General features: G+C 61.5%; 4 protein-coding genes across 11 annotated transcripts in view; 2 read left to right on the forward strand and 2 right to left on the reverse strand.

The window, feature by feature from the left end:
* Positions 1–17,305, reverse strand: part of CELF5 (CUGBP Elav-like family member 5) — a gene marked incomplete at its 5' end in the record, with an annotated part of 201,459 nt that overhangs the window by 35,816 nt on the left and 148,338 nt on the right. The gene's annotated exons all lie outside the window — the stretch shown is intronic.
* LOC309867719 (small integral membrane protein 24-like) lies at positions 851–4,802 on the forward strand. The gene is made up of 4 exons (XM_082736786.1): positions 851–1,018; positions 1,393–1,504; positions 1,782–1,844; positions 4,245–4,802. The coding sequence occupies exons 1-4, from the start codon at positions 946–948 to the stop codon at positions 4,387–4,389; spliced, it is 393 nt and encodes a 130-aa protein (XP_082592912.1). The 5' UTR covers positions 851–945; the 3' UTR covers positions 4,390–4,802.
* On the forward strand, positions 5,990–7,826 carry LOC309862529 (small integral membrane protein 24-like). Its single transcript, XM_082726514.1, has 3 exons — positions 5,990–6,143; positions 6,265–6,376; positions 7,075–7,826. Exons 1-3 carry the CDS (start codon positions 6,008–6,010, stop codon positions 7,199–7,201), a joined length of 375 nt encoding a protein of 124 aa, XP_082582640.1. The 5' UTR covers positions 5,990–6,007; the 3' UTR covers positions 7,202–7,826.
* Positions 10,094–17,305, reverse strand: part of NFIC (nuclear factor I C) — a 65,822-nt gene continuing 58,610 nt past the window's right edge. For all 8 annotated transcript variants that reach the window (XM_082736396.1, XM_082736394.1, XM_082736391.1 and 5 more), the window contains one exon: positions 10,094–16,339. In XM_082736396.1, coding sequence (XP_082592522.1) covers positions 16,322–16,339 — 18 coding nt within the window. In that variant the 3' untranslated portion in view covers positions 10,094–16,321. The remainder of the gene's footprint in view (positions 16,340–17,305) is intronic.

Genomic DNA, 17,305 nt, shown 5'->3' on the forward strand with positions numbered 1-17,305 from the left:
TCCCTCCCCTCGGAGGGGGCACAGGACTGGGCACAGGGTCAGAGCTTCACAGGTGCCACTTGGGGGGTTGAGATAGGCTCGCTTCGGGCAGCTGCCTGAGCTCCGCCGCTCCTGATGGCCCACTGAGCAATGATGATAGCCAGACCTCAGAGTGGGGGAGTCCCCAGGTATGCATAGGTGCTCCTTAAAGCTGTGTGCAGTGATGCTGGCACCCCTCCCAGCCCCCGAGGGCCCTGCAGGGCTGGAGGGGGAGCCCCCCCTCCCGGTGTAGGGGCTTCCTGCCACGTGCCTGGGCCATGGCTGTCCAGTGGCAGCTGGGGTGGGGCACTCCTTCTCCTGGGCAGGGTTCCCTATCTAATCAGCCAGGGACCAAGGTTGATGGACAGGAGAGCCTGGAGCCTGAGTCACCAGCTACCTGGGTGCCCCATTCTCCCACCATCAAGGCGTGGCTGGGCTTGGAGATGGATAGTGGGCACGTGGCCGTCACTTCTTGTCCCTGTGCTCATCCCAGTATTGGCTGTGGGTCCCCAGGGGTCCTGCAGCCAGGACGTGGCCATAGAAGCTGGTGGTGGGGGGGGAGACCCCAGCGCCAGCTGTTCCTGCGTGATGTCCGTTCTCCTGGCTTCTTTGGCCTTCTCTGCAAAACGGGGGCGGAGACCTCTTGTGGGGTGTTCAGAGAAGGAGACATAACGGTGCCTGGTGGCCCTGAGCCCAGGCCCATCTCAGCCTGGCCGCTGCAGCACGGAGCCTGGGGGACCTGGAGGCTGGGTCCTGGGGCAGGCACAGGGTGGAGGGGCCGGACTCCTGCGTTAATTGTTATACCAGGTCCAGAGTCTGACCTGCAGGTCTGGACCGGCCCCGCCCCTAGGCCTGCCTGCTGCTTTATCAGGGGTCGGGCAGGGCCTCACCCAGCCAGCCTTGACCGTGCACCGCCGCGGCTCTTCTATGACCATGGAGACCTTGGAGATCCCTCTCCTACTCAGCGCCCTGCTCCTGTCACCTGCAGAAGCTCAGCAGGGTAGGACCCGATCTGGACCTGGTGGGGCGGTCGGCAGGGGGACAGGGGTGGGGAGAGTCCTGGGAGGAACTCACCCACAGGCTCACCGTCTCCCCATTTTTCATGATGAGGAACCAAGACCTCTGACAGGAGAGGCAGGCAGAGGAGGAAGGGGGCCAGACCCCTCTTGGAGCACCCCCCCAGTACCCACACTCTCTCGGGGCCTCTCTCCGCATCCGTGAGATGCTCCCGGGCCCCTCCCGTTCTCTAGAACGGGTCTCTGACACCCAGCACCCCATCCGCATTCCCCAGCACCCTTCCCCTGTCCCCTTCCGGGGGGTCAGACCCCTGGCCTGGCCCCAGCTCTGAGTCGCACCTGCTCTACGTCCGGACAGCCTCGCAGTACCGCCTGAAGCCCTGGCTGGTGGGCCTGGCTGCCGTCGTGGGGTTCCTGTTCATCGTCTTCGTCCTCATGCTGGTTAACCGCATCTGGTGCTCCAAAAAGAGGTGGGAGCCCCTCTCCCCGCTCCCCACAGCCACTGTCCCTGTCCTCCTCTTCTCTGCAAGGCGCTGGGCACCCCTCCTGCTTCCTGACTCTCTCTGGTCCTCTCCCTCCTGTCCCCCCATTTCCCTGCTCCTGCTCACACAGGCCTCACAGCCTCACGGTCTGGGACAGCCGTGCAGCCCAGGCACCCTGTTTTGTGGGGTTCATGTGCCCCAGCCAGGGGAGACTCTGAAGGCGACCTCCTGCCCTTCACTCACCTTCACCCCCCATCTCTTGCAGAGCTGAGGATGAGGAGTTTGCATTCGGTGTGGTGTCCAACCCCTATCAGGACACAGCCCTGAGGTACTGCCTGTGTGAGTGTGTGTGGGTGTGTGCAGGGCTAGGGGGTTTGTGGGAGCCCCCTTGGGGGGGGTGAGGAGAGATGGGTGTGCATAGATGACCTCTTTCTGTTCTTAAACTCCTCAAACACATTCCTGCCCCAGGACCTTTGTACACACTATTCTCACTGATTGGAACAGCCTTTCCTGTATCTTCTGGCTGGCTCCTCCTGCAGTCCCTGTTCAGATATTTCCTCCTCGAAGAAGCCCACCCTGGCCACCAGCCTGCCTGACACTGTGCCCCACAGCTGTGCGTTCTTTGCACTTACCACCAGCTGAAATTATCTTTTTTTTTTTTAAGATTTTATTTATTTATTCGACAGAGAGAGATCACAAGTAGGCAGAGAGGCAGGCAGAGAGAGAGAGAGGAGGAAGCAGGCTCCCTGCTGAGCACAGAGCCTGATGCGGGACTCGATCCCAGGACCCTGAGATCATGACCTGAGCCAAAGGCAGCGGCTTAACCCACTGAGCCACCCAGGCGCCCCGAAATTATCTTAGTCATTACACCCTTTCTTGACGCTAGCTGGTAGTTTCCAACAGATGAATAGAGCATAGCTTTGGTCCTAGCTGTGTTCCCAGGGCTCAGCATGGGACTTGGCACACGGTAGGTCTGTTAAACAAGACCATGGTGTCAGATTGAGTAGGTGTCTGTGCACGAGCATGCGATCTGGGATGGGTGACTCTCCTGGACTCCGTGTTTTCTATGGTCCCGACTGGTTCCAGACATGATTCTGGTGGAAGGCTCAGGGAGGAGGCAGGGCTGGGGGCCCTTTTAGTGTAATATCCCAGCTTGGGCAAAGTTGGGGGTTGGGAAATAGGAGTGCAGGAGAGGGGAGGAAGCCAACCTGACCAGAAGATTCTCAGCCAAGCCCAAGATGTATTTTGAGGGAGAGATGCAATCCCAATTATTTGCTTTGTCTGAGACCCAGTGCAGGGCCTATGAAATGTGATTCTCATTCCCAGGATGTGCTGGAGGTTCTTGAACCCACCTGAGCTCCTGTGTTGGTAGTTTTCTCCCTGCCCGTTCATTCCTCCATCCATCCACGCACCCACCCACACACCCATCCACCCAACCACCCACACACCCATCCATCCAACCATCCACCCACCCACCCACCCATCCATCCATCCACCCACCCACCCACCCACCCATCCATCCATCCACCCACCCACCCACCCATCCATCCAACCATCCACCCACCCACCCACCCATCCATCCATCCACCCACCCACCCACCCACCCATCCACCCACCCACCCACCCACCCACCCATCCATCCACCCACCCACCCACCCACCCATCCATCCATCCACCCACCCACCCACCCACCCATCCATCCATCCACCCACCCACCCACCCACCCACCCATCCATCCACCCACCCACCCACCCACCCATCCATCCATCCACCCACCCACCCACCCACCCACCCATCCATCCACCCACCCACCCACCCACCCACCCATCCATCCACCCACCCACCCACCCACCCACCCATCCATCCACCCACCCACCCACCCACCCACCCATCCATCCACCCACCCACCCACCCACCCACCCATCCATCCACCCACCCACCCACCCACCCATCCATCCATCCACCCACCCACCCACCCACCCACCCATCCATCCACCCACCCACCCACCCACCCATCCATCCATCCACCCACCCACCCACCCATGCCTCACTTTCCAACCATCCATCATTCATCCATCAGTCTCCCTACCCAGTAACCCATCGACCCATTCATCTTTTGTACACTGCCATCCGCCCACCCACTTACACTCCCATCCATTGATCTGTCCTTCTCTTCTTCCTGCTCATTCACGCATCTTCCCATTCACTTATTCGTCTCTCCACGCAGCTGTCCATTCACCTAACCACTTACCTGCCCATCGCCCATCCACCCGCCCACCCGCCCACCCGACCATTCATTCCCTTACACCCATCGACCTCCTCACCCACCCGTCCATCCACCGATCCACTTCCCGCGCCCAAGAGCCCAATGATCCATCCATCCATGCACTCTTCCACACTCCTGTCAACCAGCCGTCCGCCCCTCATTCTTTCTCCAATTAACCTCCCACGCTGTGTATCTATTCAACCCTCCCCTGCAACCTTCTGGTCACTTCTCTACCTATCTACCTACTCATCCATCTTCCCACCCACCTCCATCCACCTGTCCATCCCTGGGGTGGTTGAGTCTTAGCTTCTGCCTTTGTGAAATGGAACTAGCGAGGCTTCCTCCGTTTTGAGGACTGTTTTGAGAATTCAGCGAAGGCGCAGAACACCTGGCCCAGGTAGGTGCCAATTAAGTGGGAGTGACTGTTTCTCATTGTGGGCTGGGCCCTTTGTATCCTTACAGTGAGGAAGGCAAGAGGGAGAGGAAAGGGGTGACAAAGGACCAGAAGGACAAGACGGCTGGGAAGGAAGGAGAAACGAACTCAGGGCTGGAGCTGGAGGAGGAGGAGTCCGGAGGCCATGGGAAGGTCGCGAACACAGCCATGTGAAGAGTCACACTCGCTTCCTCCAGGCAGCTGCCCAGAGATGCCCCTTCCATACCGTGTAAGCAACGGCCCGGACGTGAAGCCACCATAGCAACTTCATGTAGAACCGAGAGCACCCAGGGAAGAGCGTGGGACGTGCCCCGCCCCGCCAGGAGGGCTCCGTGTGCGCATGTGTGGGCTCCTTCCTGACTTGTCCCGCTAGTGATTCTTCTTGCACTTGGAGCGCGTTCTTGGTTGTGGAGAAAGCCCCAAGCTTACCATCTCATGGCTCCCCCTACTTCTCCCCGCTGCCTGATTTCTTTTCCCTCTCCCTGCTATCTGTTGGCCAGAACCTCCCCTGCCCCACTCAGCCTCAGGGACCAACACCGGGTAGGGGTTGCTTTTCCGAGACCTGCATTAAAGAATTGATAAGAGCCGTTCAGAAGGGTTCCTGTTGTCTCTTGGACTCAGATTCCTCCTGGGGGAGGCAGATTTTGGGGTTGGGGTCAATGCTCGTGCAGGTATGGGAGAGCAGGCTGCACGGTGCCCAGATGCCGCCCCTGCCCCCCCCCCCCCCCCGGCCCTCTCCTGGCAATCTTGATTTTGCTCCCTGAGCCCTGGACTTTGAGCCCTGAGAGCACCATATCCTAGGAATTCCTCACTACCCCACCCCTCCTCTGGGGGTCATGTGACCCCATTCCCGGGACCTGGGTAGGGGAGGCTGTGTACCCCAGCGCTCTGCGTTACCCTGGGAAGGGACAAGTACTTTCTCCTCCCAATTTCCAGCCTCCCCTTTCACCTCACTTTCTCCGGGCCCTGGACCTTGCCCTGGATGTTAACTATTTCTTAATAAGGACCTTGACGAAGACGCATCCGGGCTTGGGTCTGGTCGCTGGGGTGCTGGTAGATGTAACCAAGGCTGCTAGAACACTTCCAGAATCGTCCACCAGGGGGTGCAATAAATAAATAAATAAAGTCAAGATAATTCAGGCCCTTAGAGATGCTCCCAGGGAGCCCTGGGCATCTCCTTCCTCCGCCTCCATCAGTGCACAATTAGTCCCGTTTCCCAGCTGAAAATGGGGAGGCGTAGAGAGAGGAACGCCACCGGCCAGGTCTCGCGGGCTGCAGTTGGCAGAGCTGGGATGAAGGCCCGGCGGCCCGGGTGATGAGGGAGTTTATAGGCTCTTTATAGTCTGAGGTTGGGTTTGGAGGTTAATGCCCTAGGATGGGAGAGGGTTGAAGCGCTGGGGGGACCGTTCCTGGCTGTGGATCCTAGCTGGGAGCACGGTGTCCCTCTGGAATGCTGTGTGGCCCCGGCAAGGTAGCCCCTCGTCTGCACCCTGAGGACAAGAGTTAGGAGGCTTGAAGCAGCTTCCAGGGCTCAAGAGCCATGGCAAGGCCTGGCGCACAGTAGGCTCTCGGGAGATGCGTCCCCACCTTTCCTGAGCCTCTCCCGTAGCTCTGGCTGTGGGGGGAGGGGGCCAAGGGGGACCTTAGGGAGACAAGGTGCTGGGATGCTTTGGACGCCGGATCCCTCCCCAGCAGACCCAGAACCCCGGGAAGGGGGCCCCATCCCCCTACTTCCTGCAGCACTGGCCACACCCTGCCCTGGGGTGTCCTGGGCAGGCCACTTCCTCTTCTAATGGGGTGGCATCCCCAGAACCCGCTGGCTACAGGCGAGGACAGACAGACAAGGATGGACAGATTCCGGGTGACCGCTGGCCCAGTCTCCCTTCTGGCGGCTCTGGTCCTGCAGCCGGTTCAGGCCCAACCCTGCTGTAAGGCCTCGGGAGGGAGAGGAGGTGGGAAGCGAGCTCCCCCCCCCCCCATTCCCCATTACCCGCCCCCCACCCCGCCCCGCATGGCCCAGCTGCTGACCCTGCCCCGTCCGGCCCGCAGTTGCCCAGAGGAAGCCGTGGCTGGTGGGGCTGGGGGCCATGCTGGCCGCCCTCTTCCTCCTCTTCATCCTCACAGTGGTCTACGCCATCTGGTGCAGCCAGTCCCGTGACAGGTGGGCCCTGCTCCTGCCCTGCTCCTGCCTGGGTCCCTCCGCTGTGGAACCCCAGGGCTCAGAGCCCCTTCCCTCCAGAGCTTCCCAGGAGGCAGGGCAGGGCCCCGGGGGGGAATTCTTTGATTCAGAACCCAGGGGGCCTCATCGAACCTCACTGTCTTCCCTCCGGACTCTGCCTGAAAAGCAAGGGGGCTTCCCTGAGTCCCCAGGGCTCATGTGTGTGTCAGATGGGATCCCTAAGGTCCTCATCACCTCCCCTCAAACCCCACGCATTTATCCGTCCCTCCGTCCGGTCCTGTGTGTGTGTCCATCCCGCTGTCTGCACCTCCGTCCACCTTCCCACCCACCCTGCATCCGCACGTCCATCTGTCCATCCGTCCGCCCATCCGCTCATTCGCCCAGCCGCCCACGGATCGGCCTGTCTCCCTGGCTCTCTGCCAGTTCCCTCACCCACGGTCCTGAGACCCAGGAGGCCGGGGCGGCCGGATGTGAAGAGCCAGGTTCGGGCTCCCGCGTGGGCTCCCGAGCGTGCTTCTTGTTCAAACAGCACCGGTGCCCTAACCTGTCTGAGCTCAGCTCAGCTTCTGCACGGTGGGAGCCACCGGCGTGCAGGCTCAGAGGTTCAGGGGGGATCGCGAGGCCTGGACACGAGATTCTTATGACGTGGGGTTTTCTGGAACCTTGTTTTGTTTCCGCAGCAAGAAAGAGAAGGAAGAGGGGACTGCGAGAGAAGAGGGGAAAGAAGCCGAGGGCAACCAGGGGCTGGAGCTGGAGGAGAAAGGGGGGCCTCCAAACCTCGAGAGAGTGGAGAGCTCCTCGGAATGAAGGCTTCCCACCTGCCTCCTCCAGGCAGGCCTCCCAGAGATGCCCAATGCCTGTTCTGCACCCTACAAGCAAAGAGCTGGTCCTGGGGCCCGTGAAATGATCCCATGTGGGGTTCAGATGAAGTGTCCCTGAATGAGGAGGGCTCAGGTCCCGCCCCAGTCCCCCCCGCCCCCCCCCCCCCGCTTTGCATTTGCCTGGGCCTTAATACACCCCCTTCCCCAGGCCCCTTCTCAGGGGTAAGAGGGACAGTGGGAGGAAACTGCAAAGGCCCTGCAGTGTTTGCGGGTCCCAGATCGGGCCCAGCTGTCCCGCTGATGGGCCCAGCACATGGCGGCGTCCTGGGAGAGGAGGGTCCCCCCTCTGGGCATTGATTTGCTGGTCACTGTCTGCAAGCCGTTCCTGGGTGCGGGTGCTGAGGTTGGGAGGGAACGCAGCGCCCTCCCCCCACCCCCGGGGCAGCTCCCGGTAAGGCTTGAACTCCCAGCGTCCTTGCTGTGCAGCCTCAGCGTGTAACCTAACCTCTCTGCGCCTAAGCTTCCTGTCCAGTAAAAGGGTGCGGGGGGTAACTTGATCCTTTATAAATTGTCACGAGGATTAAACGAAACAGTGTCCATGAAAATCCGGAGCACGGAGCCCAGAACCCCGAAGGTGTCTAATAAATGTCAGCTTTTCGGGAGGCTGAAGTGGTGGGGATGCGGCCGGCGCGTGGGAGGCTCCCGCTCCGGGTGGGGGATCTGGAAGGACACCGGGGACGTGTCCAGACCGCGCCCCCGCGCCCCTCCGCCTGTCGTCCCTGCGGGGGGCGCGGGTTCGGTTCCGAGGAGGGGTGCGGAGTGTGGGGGGGGGGGGAGGCGGCGCCGCGGCCGCGGGGGAGGGGAGTAGGCGGGGCTGTGCGGCTCCGCCCTCTCCGCAGTTGTTGGGGTCGCGTGGCTGTCACAAGCCTGCACCCCTTTAATGGCCTGGAGTCGGAGGCCCAGGGCGGCGAGCGGCCTGCGGTGCGGGACCGCCCCCGAGGCGCCGGCGACTGCGGAACACGGAGCTGCCCGCGCGGTGGAGGCCCGGCTGCCCCCCGCCCCGCGCCGGCCGAGCCCCGCCCGCCGGCCTGAGGGCGCCGGCTGACCCCTACCCCCACCCCGGCCGAGCCCCCGACCCCGAGCCCCCACAACAGATGGAGCCTTCACGCCGCCAAAGAAGCTCCTGCTGGCGCCCCCTTTCCGGCCGCGGGGAGCGGCTGGCCCGGGGGGCGGGGAGTGGGGCGCAGGTGGCTGCGGGCCCCTCCCCTCGAGACCCGGCTCCGGGTCCAGGGCCTCGCCCGTCCACGAGGGGGCGCCAGAACCTCGCTGCTGAGGCGGAAGCGCCCAGCCCTGTCGGGGTTGGGACTCAGGAAGGGGACGGGAGGGATCTGGGGGGCCTCGGACCGCCCCGTCCCCGTCCCGACAACTGGCGTCTGTTCCTGCCTGGGCGGCGGCGTGGGGCCGCGCATCGGCGTGTAGTGGAGGGCACTGTGCCTGCTGGTCCTTCTGTCTTGTCTCCCGGTTCCTTGGGGAAAAAGCCCAAGTCCTCCCTGAGACCCCCAAGACCCTGCAGGACCGGCCCGTTCCCTCCGTGTCCTTCCCTCTTCCCTGGGCCCCTCACAGTGCTCCAGTCACGCGGGCCTCCTGACTGTTCATCCAACAAGCCAGGCAGCGTCCTGCCCCAGGGCCTTTGCACAGACTGTGTCCTCTGCCTGAAACACTCCTCTGTCAGATTTCCAGGGGGCTGTGTCCCTCCTATTCATCTCTGTTTAAATGTTAACTCCTTACGCGAGACCCACTTTGCTTTCCCTTACTTTACTTCATTGGCACTTACCTCCTCTGAAATATATATATATATTAAAGATTTCATTTATTTATTTATTTGACAGAGATCACAAATAGGCAGAGAGAGAGAGGGGGAAGCAGGTTCCCCGCAGAGCAGAGAGCCCAATGCGATGCGGGGCTCCATCCCAGGACCCTGAGACCATGACCTGAGCTGAAGGCAGAGGCTTAACCCGTTGAGCCCCCCAGGCGCCCCTCCTGATACATATCTTACTTATTCTTATTGTTTACCATGTGTCTTCCCATCTTGGAACTGTAAGAGCTATGAAGGCAGGTTATTTTGGGCATTTTGTTCCCTGCTGTGTCCCCAATACTTGGTACTCACAGATGCTCAGGAAATCTTTGCTGAATGAATGGGACTTTGCCAGGTGGAAAAGAGGGAAAGTGTTCTGTGCATTGACGGAGCGCTGACTGTGTGCCAGGTTTTGTCCTTGGAGCCGGGGAGGGGGGTGGGGTTTCCCCCGCACAGAGCAGGTGCTGCACAGATGCCCGTGGGGTTTGTTGACTGAAGACCCTGGGGAGATCCAAGGCTGGTCAGGGAGGAAGCTAGACTGGGGAAAGGTGTGTGGGCCTCCTGGAGGAAGAGGATGTCCTTGTGGGACCTGAAGGGTTTGCCTAGAGTGGGGAGGCAGTGATGAGCAAAACAACAGCAGGAACCAAGGTTCAGGGCTGTGAAACAGACCCGTGTAGGGGCGGGGAGACCACAGGCCACCAGGAGCATTGCAGGAAGGACCTGGCCCCTGAGCTCACCGACGTCAGCATGGAAATTGTGTCCCTCCCACGGGCCTTGCGGACACGGATGTGGGTCCAGATTGCTCTGTGCGGGCGCCCTGGGTGCCTGGCCCCAGCACTCAGTGCCAGGAGCCTCCCCGCAATCAACAAATGTCCCTAGGCACTGTGGACGGTCCCTGGAGGCTGCTGGACAGAGGCCACGGTCTCGGGCGCTGCCCGATCGCCCCGCAGCCCCGGCCCCTTCCCTTCGCGCTCACACAGAACAACCCATAAGGCACAGAAAGGAGGACCCAGGACAGTCAGCGAGAGTTGAAGCATAGCTTGTTTAATTTTTATACATTTTTTTTCTTCCTTCTTTTGTCTTTTTTTTTTTTTTTTTTTTGCTTTTTATTCAATCTTTTATGGAACCCCCCCTTGTTTCATTTTTTTTTCATTTTTTCATTTTTTTTTTTTTTTTTGCATAGGGAAACAAACAAACAAAATAATAACAGCCAGAGTCACTTTCTGTAAATGGTACGTAGGTAGGCGCGTCTGCAAAAACCGAATGACTGCGTAATATACAAGGTTATGACCGGAATATGCTGCGGGCGGCGGCGGCGGCGGCGGGCGGGCGCGGGGGAAGTTGGCCGGTCTGCCAGCGCGTCCTGGGTCCCCGTCCCCGAGGGGAAGGGAGCCGCGGGCGGCAGACCCAGCCGGGACCTTCTCCCGACCGGGGTTCACGAGCATGGGGTGTGTGTGTGCGTGTGTGTGTGTGTGTGAGAGAGAGAGAGAGAGAGATCCGGTGTGTGTGGCAAGCAGGAAGCGAGAGACAGAGTAAACTATCCTGGTAATATCAGTAAAATACAAAATGGGGGGGGGGACCTCAAAAAATATCTCGGAGGGAAAAGAAAATGAAAATGAAAAGCAACACCACCACAAAGTTTTTCAGAGAGAAAGTTAGGAAGGAAAGAAAGGAAAGGAAAAGAGCGAAGAACAAGGAAACTCGGGGGGGTCTGTCCTTCCTCTGCCCTGTGCGCTCTTGTCCCTCAGACCCTCTCGTCTTCCCGCATGTAGGGTCCTGGGGGAGGGAGGGCAGGAAGCTGGGGGCAGAGGCCAGGGCCCCCCGGATTCGAAGGGACTTTGGTTTTGGAGGCCTGGCTGGGACCCAAAGCGGGAGGATGGGGTGGGGAGTGGACTTCAGGGGCTCCCAGCCAGAGGGGGCTGGGACCGCTTCCGTCCCCTTCCCGGGGGTCCCCTTCTAGCCAGGAGGTGTGAATGGAGGGCTACGGGGAGGGCAGAAGCTTGGGGGTGCGTGACTTCCTTCCGGCCCCGAGCCCTGACTCCTGTTGGATCCTACTGCCTCTTTTCTGAGGCCTGGGGGGGGGGCCCTGGGGAACAGGGGAGGAGAACCCCAAAACCACACCAGCAGACATGTGAGGCACTGCTTGGGAAAAGTCTTGTTTTGGTATCGCTGGCAACAAGTCCCGCTGGCACAGCTTTGGGTCTGGCCCCCCTGCCTCGCCTGGGGGGCAGGGGGGTGGATGGGGGAGGGGCGGGTCAGTGTAGAGGTGGGGGCCTCAGGGGTCCGGAGGGGCAGAAGCGGGGGGAAAAATGGGGGCCCGCGGAGGAAGCTGGATGTAAGGACGGGTCTCTGGAACCCGCCTCCCAACAGCCTCCCCAAAGAAGAGGAGAAACCGGGGTCTCAGAGAGGGAATCCAGGTTAAAATAAAAAGTAGCCATTGTAGAACCTGTATTATGAGAAAAAAACTCCAAAAATTATATATATTTATATATATGCGTGTGTGTGTACAGAATAGCCCTAAACTGGGGGGGGGGGGGTCAGAGTACCGTGGGAGGAGCCAGAGTGGGGAGAGGGTCCTCGAGCGGTGCCTCGCGGGGGGCAGGAGGTGCTCCCCGGCCCCAGGCTCCCACCTCACTGGTCGCCACACCCGGGCACAGAAGGTTCCAGAGCAGAGACGGGGACGTGTGGGGCTGAGGCTGGACTTGTCTGCTGCTTGGGGGGTGCAGACACCCCCCAGGTCTCCTTCGGGGTTCCTCTTGGGTCTGATTGTCTAGCTCAGGGTCAGGGGTTGGGGGTGGTCTGGGCTTGGAACTTGGCCGGAGCCTTGGGGCCCCAGACCCCCCTCTCCGCAGCGGGACAGGACTGGTCTTCCCGCCCGTCCGCACCTCCTTTCCACCCTCGTCGGGAGCCCGTGCCCTCGAGCCCGTGCCCTCATGCCAGAGAGGCGTGAGGGCGACGTGCATACATCCAGGAGGCCTCTCTGTTCTCCTCGGCATGGCTGGAGCCCAGGGTCCGGCTGGGGGGCCACCCACGGGCAGGGAAGGACCACGGGTGGTGGGGGCAGCAGGCGTGGGAGGGGGCGGGGTTGGAGAACATGTTAGTTTCACACACGTGAAAAACCACGCCGGGCCCAGCGGCCCCTCCCCGTGCCTGCAGCACCAGCCCCACTGAGGGCTGGGGAAGGGGTCTGGCTGGGTCCCTGTGTCCCCGCCTTATTCTGCCTTCTGCTTTCCTGGGGCATGGGGTGGGGGACACACGGGCCCAGGACGGCACTACCGACTCAGCGGGGCACACAACTGGGGGCGGGCTGCGGAGGGATGACGTGGCCCCCGCGAAGACCCTCGGGGAGGGGTCCCGGGGGGGACACTTCCTCCCCTCCCCTGGGTGTCTGCTCCCCAGTTCTGGGGGAGAGGGAAAGGGATAAAACCCAGAAATCTACCGCATGAAACATGACACACAGGGCCTTGAGCTCTCGGATGAAAGGACAAATCACGGCCACGGCCACAGCCACTGGGAGTGCGACCTGCCCCCTGCCCCTGACTTGTGGAGGCATCTTTTTTAAAGGCATGGGATGAGCGTCTGATGGTGGATGGAAGTTGGGCTGGCCCACGGGGCTCCTCCCCGCTCCGGGGGCGGCCATCTGCCTACTGTGTCCCCACAGGAGATGGGGGGTGCCGGGGGTGCCGGAGCTTAAAGGGCCCAGCCCTCTGACACCCCGCTAACCGGCTGCTACTGTCTCAGCTTTGGTCGAGTAAAAAGCAAAGGAAATTGAGAGAGAGAAGGAAAAAAAAAAAGAACAAAAGCCAAACAAACCAACAACAACGGAGAAAGGAAGGAAAAGGATGTGGAGTTGAGGACAAGACAACCGTGTGACAGCCACCAGACCGAGCGGCCTGCGCCCAGACTCGTCCCCGCGCCCGCGGGCCGCCGGCCGGGCCTGGGGTGGCCAAGCTAGGTCTACAGGGACAGACAGACAGATATTGCATATATTGGGTTTGGCTTCTGTTTTCTGTTTGTTTCATCCCAGATAACCGCCCCCCTCCTGGCCCCTGACAGCTGGAAGACAGAGTGGGTGCTGCGGCAGGAGAGGAGCGCCGCCCCCGGCCGGTCTCCAGGGATGGGGGGTGGCTGGGGAGTCCTTTGGCAAGAAGGAAGAGGGGTTGGGAGAAGGAAGGGAGCCTGGGGGAGGCGGCAATGTGACCCTGAGCCAGGGGGACGCCAGCCTGCAGGACGGCCACCCTGTGGGGCCAGGGCTCACCCCTGAGGTCCGCCCGCTGCTGTGGGCAGGGGCCTCGGAAGGGCCTCCTCTGGAGCCCAGGGGTGGGGTGGGGGCGGCAGAGCACCAGGGCGCGCCCCCCACTGCAGCGGGAGGCGTGGCGACGGGGTGGGGTGGGGTGGGGGCGGGGACAGGGCCGGCCACGGAGCCACTGTTCTGTGGATAGCTTTTCTAAGCGTGGGATTTTCCTTTTTTTCTGTTTTCAGTTCTTATTTTTTTTTTAATTTTTATTTTATTTTTTACAAATAGAAATACATCCCCCTTCGGTTTTTATTTTTTATTTCATGTCATTGTTTCGTCTTTTTGTCTTGGAACTACACGAGCAGAGCATGCGGCTATCTGTGCGCTGATATTGTTTAAAGGTAATACTTATTCTCGGAAGGCAAGGCACATCATGTGGTAGAAAATTTCGTGCAAATTAGGAAACATGGAGTTTTTTTTAAGGTTTTTTTTTTTGTATCTTTTTTTTTTTTTTTTTAAAGAGGAGGGGGGTAGTGTTGGGGGGGGAAGGGCGGGGGGAGGGGGATAGAGCCAGGTACGATTTGCCATGCAGGGTCAGCCGCAGCGAGCTGGCCTCAGGAGCCAGGTCACAGGAATCCCCGACGAAGCACCATGCAAAGTTAGGTAGCTGGGGGCCGTCAGACGCCCTCCCCTACCCTGCCTACCCGCACCCTAAGGTTCCCGGCGGAGAAGCTTCCGGATACCCCAGCTGCACGACCCACCCCCTCCTGCCCTCCCGGAGAGCGGCCCATGCTTTGGTCCCCAACAGCTACCCCGTGGAGGGGGGCCCTGGGGACAGACGGACGGACCAAGGGTTCTCGAATGCCTCTGGACAATGGGAGGGGGATGGATGGGGAAGGGTCTTTCTCTTGATGGTTGAGTGGGTTTGCCAAGCCCCTTGGCCTGGTTTGGGAGGAAAGTCCAGTTTCTGGGGAGGCTGGGGGGGGAGGCTGGCCAGGCCTGGGGAACCAGGAGAGGGCCAGGGGCGCCAGGCTGGGAGCAGATGAGGTGGAGGCCCAGCCCAGGGCGATGGCTTTGGCCCAGGCCAGGGGGTCGGGGGTCGTGGTGGGGAAGGTCTTCCCCAGGCCCAGGCGTGAAGGAGGCCGGTTGGGACTCAGATGGATGGGGTGGGAGGGGTCCCTGTGTTCGGGCCTCATGACCCAAGAACACCTAACACCCGCTCCCAGACTCCCCCACCCAAGATGGCCATCCTGGGGTGGGGGTGGGGATGGGGCCAGGGAGCCAGGGTTGGGGGGGCACCCGGGGTCCCTAGCTTAGTGTTTTTGGAGCGGCTCAACGGAAAACGTTTAGCAGATGGGAGGTCCCCCACATGGGCACAGGGGACCCCCCCAGGTGCCGACCCCCCCCCTGCCCCAGACAGAAGCCCCCGATCCCCCCACCCGGGCTCGTGCGCACCGTGGGTGCCCGGAGGCCCGGCTCTGATGCAACACCCCGGCTGTGCCCCACTTCGGCAGGGGGAAGATGAAAGTGCAAACCGTGGCCCCCCTTTGGGCTGGGAGGCGCCAGGGAGGGGTGTCGCTCCAGGATGTAAGGCACTGGCAGAGGCGGCGAGGGAGGGCCCGCTGGCTTCCCCAGACCCCACCCCGTGCCCGAGCGCGGCAGGGTTGAGGAGTCTAGCTCTGCCCTTCGGGCCGCCTGTGGGGGGTCCCCATCTCTCTAGCTCTGAGGGGAGCACAGCAGTGAGGGTCAGCGACTGGAGGTGGCTGAGTCGGGGGAGGGAACGGAAGGGCCCGCGGCCACTTCCCATTCCAGCTGGACAAGGGGGGCGGGCGGTGGGAATCAGGCACTTAAACCACTCGCTCCCACCTCCCACCTCCGTGGGCTAAGCGGGGGGCAGGGGGGTCCTTCCGTCCCGGGGCTCGGGCGGATGAGGCTCCGGACAGGGTGTCCCCTCCCCGGGAGCTCTGAGTCTCTCCACTCCGCCCCCCCCGCCCCTTCCTCGGAAAGTGCATTTCTTACAGTGTGTGCAACGTGGGTCCCTTCCCGGGGGTGGGTGGGGGGCGCGGAGCAGGGCCGGCGGCGGGATGCGGGGTGGGGGGCCTCCTCTGCCGGGGGTGGAGCTGGGGGGCAATTGCATAGAGACTTTTCTTCCCAAACAGGGTAGGCGCGCGGCTGTGAGCCCAAGTCCGAGTCGGGCTGGCGGGGGCCGGGCGGAGGTCCCTCAGCCAGGGACGCCCCTGACAATGCTCCCGCCACGCGTCCCAGTGCCCCGGCGACACCCAGGGTCTCCCCACAACCCTCTTCTGCCCCTGTCGTGTCCCCGCCCACCCGGGCCTCCACATCGGCCTCTGCTGCCTGCCACCCGCCCCCCTCCACAAGGACCCCCCCCCAAGCACCCGTCTCCCCACTCGGCAGACACCGTGGCAGAGGCCCGGCGGGTGTCCCGGCGGCGGGGGCACAGGGAGAGGTGGCCTTGCTGGGTGTCCTGCCCGGCGGGGGGGGCCCGGGCCGGGGCACTGGGCCGCGCTCACCTGTTCCGGGGCGGAGGCGGGGGGCGGGCGCCCGCCCTCGGAGAGCAGCAGCGGAGATGAGTGAGTGAGGACGGAGGTCGGCGCCGGCGCGGCCAGCGGCCTCGGAGCGCACCGGACCGGTGGCGGGGCCTGGCCCTCGGGTCCGGCCGCGGCGTCCCGAGAGTTCTGAGGGGCGGCCGTCTCTACTGTTCGTCGTCTTGGATGGGTGGGTTCATTTCCATGGTGGTTTTTTTTTCCTTTTGTCTTTTCTTTGTTGTGGTGGTTGTTGGTGGGGTTTTTGTTTTTGTTTTTGTTTTGCCTTTTTTCCTTTTTGCTTGTTTCCCTCCTGCGTGTGTGTGTCTGTTCTGTCTTTCCGGCCAGGCTGGGAGTCGGCAGGGTCGTCTCGCTCGCTCTAACTTTCCACTGAAAACGTGGGCCGGGGCCGGCAGTGCGGCCCCCTGGGATTCCCGCGACGAAGGAGCAGGGCGTGGGAAGAAATCTTTCTTATCCCAGATACCAGGACTGGGTGCCCAATGGGGACACACGGAGGGAGGGAGAGAGAGAGAGAGAGAGAGAGAGAGAGAGAGATGGGGGTCAGGCTCCCACCACGGACCGCACTGGCCGCTGCCCGGTGCACCCGCCTCCCTGGGACCCATGTCTCCTGTGTCCCAGACGTGTCATAACCTGCTAGGGGACCTCAGACAAGGCTGCTGGATGAAATGCAGGGTGCCCAGTGACACCCGATCTCTGGAGAAACCCCAGAGAAAACCCATTTACGGTGCAACTTCTGGTCTATACTTATGCTGCACCAATTTTTTGAAACTTATTTTTATCACTTGTTTGTCTGGGATTTAAATCTATGGGAGCCTCCTGGGATTCTGCTTACAAGTCTACAAAGTGGGGAGAGGCTGTGGCTCTGACCCGGTTTCCCTCTGCACCCCGAATCTGTACCAAGTGCCACACCGTCCAGGCGACCGGAGCTGTTCACTTTGTTTTTGACAAATGTTAAAACGCCCCCCCCCTCCCCCCGCCAGATTCCCCACGAAGGAGGGACTATGCCTCCAGCCATCCTGTTTCAAAGAAGAAAATACGGACTCAGAGAAGTCAAGGAATTTGCCCAGGGCCACCAGCGCGGGGGCACCAGAGGGGAATTCCAACTCGGCCTGCGTGGCTCTGGCCCTTGCCTGGCCCCCACCTGGCCCTGGAGAGATCATGACCTCCACTTTCCATGGGGCGGAGGAGTAGGGGTCGGGGTGCGAGGGACTGGGGCACCGGCTCAGGGACGGTTCCAGCCTGGGTCTCCACAGGGAAGCCACAGAACAGCCCTTTCTGGAAAAGCGTCCAATCCACCTGCGGGAGGCCGGCCCGGGGAGCCCCCACCCCCCGCAACTCAGGCTGCCGCGGCGGCGTCCCTCAGTCCCTCACCCCTGCTATCAATCAGTTGTGCTTTCCATCGGGCTGTCCCCGTGGGCCATCCCAGTGACCTGG

This window comes from Mustela nivalis (assembly GCF_964662115.1).
Source record: "Mustela nivalis genome assembly, chromosome: 1".
Classification (NCBI taxonomy): domain Eukaryota; kingdom Metazoa; phylum Chordata; class Mammalia; order Carnivora; family Mustelidae; genus Mustela; species Mustela nivalis.

Excerpts from the sequence above, each read along its gene's own strand:
- LOC309867719 (XM_082736786.1), top strand. The coding sequence starts at position 946 with ATGACCATGGAGACCTTGGAGATCCCTCTCCTACTCAGCGCCCTGCTC. Across the intron at positions 1,019-1,392 it reads ACCTGCAGAAGCTCAGCAGG|CCTCGCAGTACCGCCTGAAG; the intron begins GTAGGACCCGAT and ends ACGTCCGGACAG. Across the intron at positions 1,505-1,781 it reads ATCTGGTGCTCCAAAAAGAG|AGCTGAGGATGAGGAGTTTG; the intron begins GTGGGAGCCCCT and ends CATCTCTTGCAG.
- LOC309862529 (XM_082726514.1), top strand. The coding sequence starts at position 6,008 with ATGGGGTGGCATCCCCAGAACCCGCTGGCTACAGGCGAGGACAGACAG. Across the intron at positions 6,144-6,264 it reads GGTTCAGGCCCAACCCTGCT|TTGCCCAGAGGAAGCCGTGG; the intron begins GTAAGGCCTCGG and ends TCCGGCCCGCAG. Across the intron at positions 6,377-7,074 it reads TGCAGCCAGTCCCGTGACAG|CAAGAAAGAGAAGGAAGAGG; the intron begins GTGGGCCCTGCT and ends TTGTTTCCGCAG.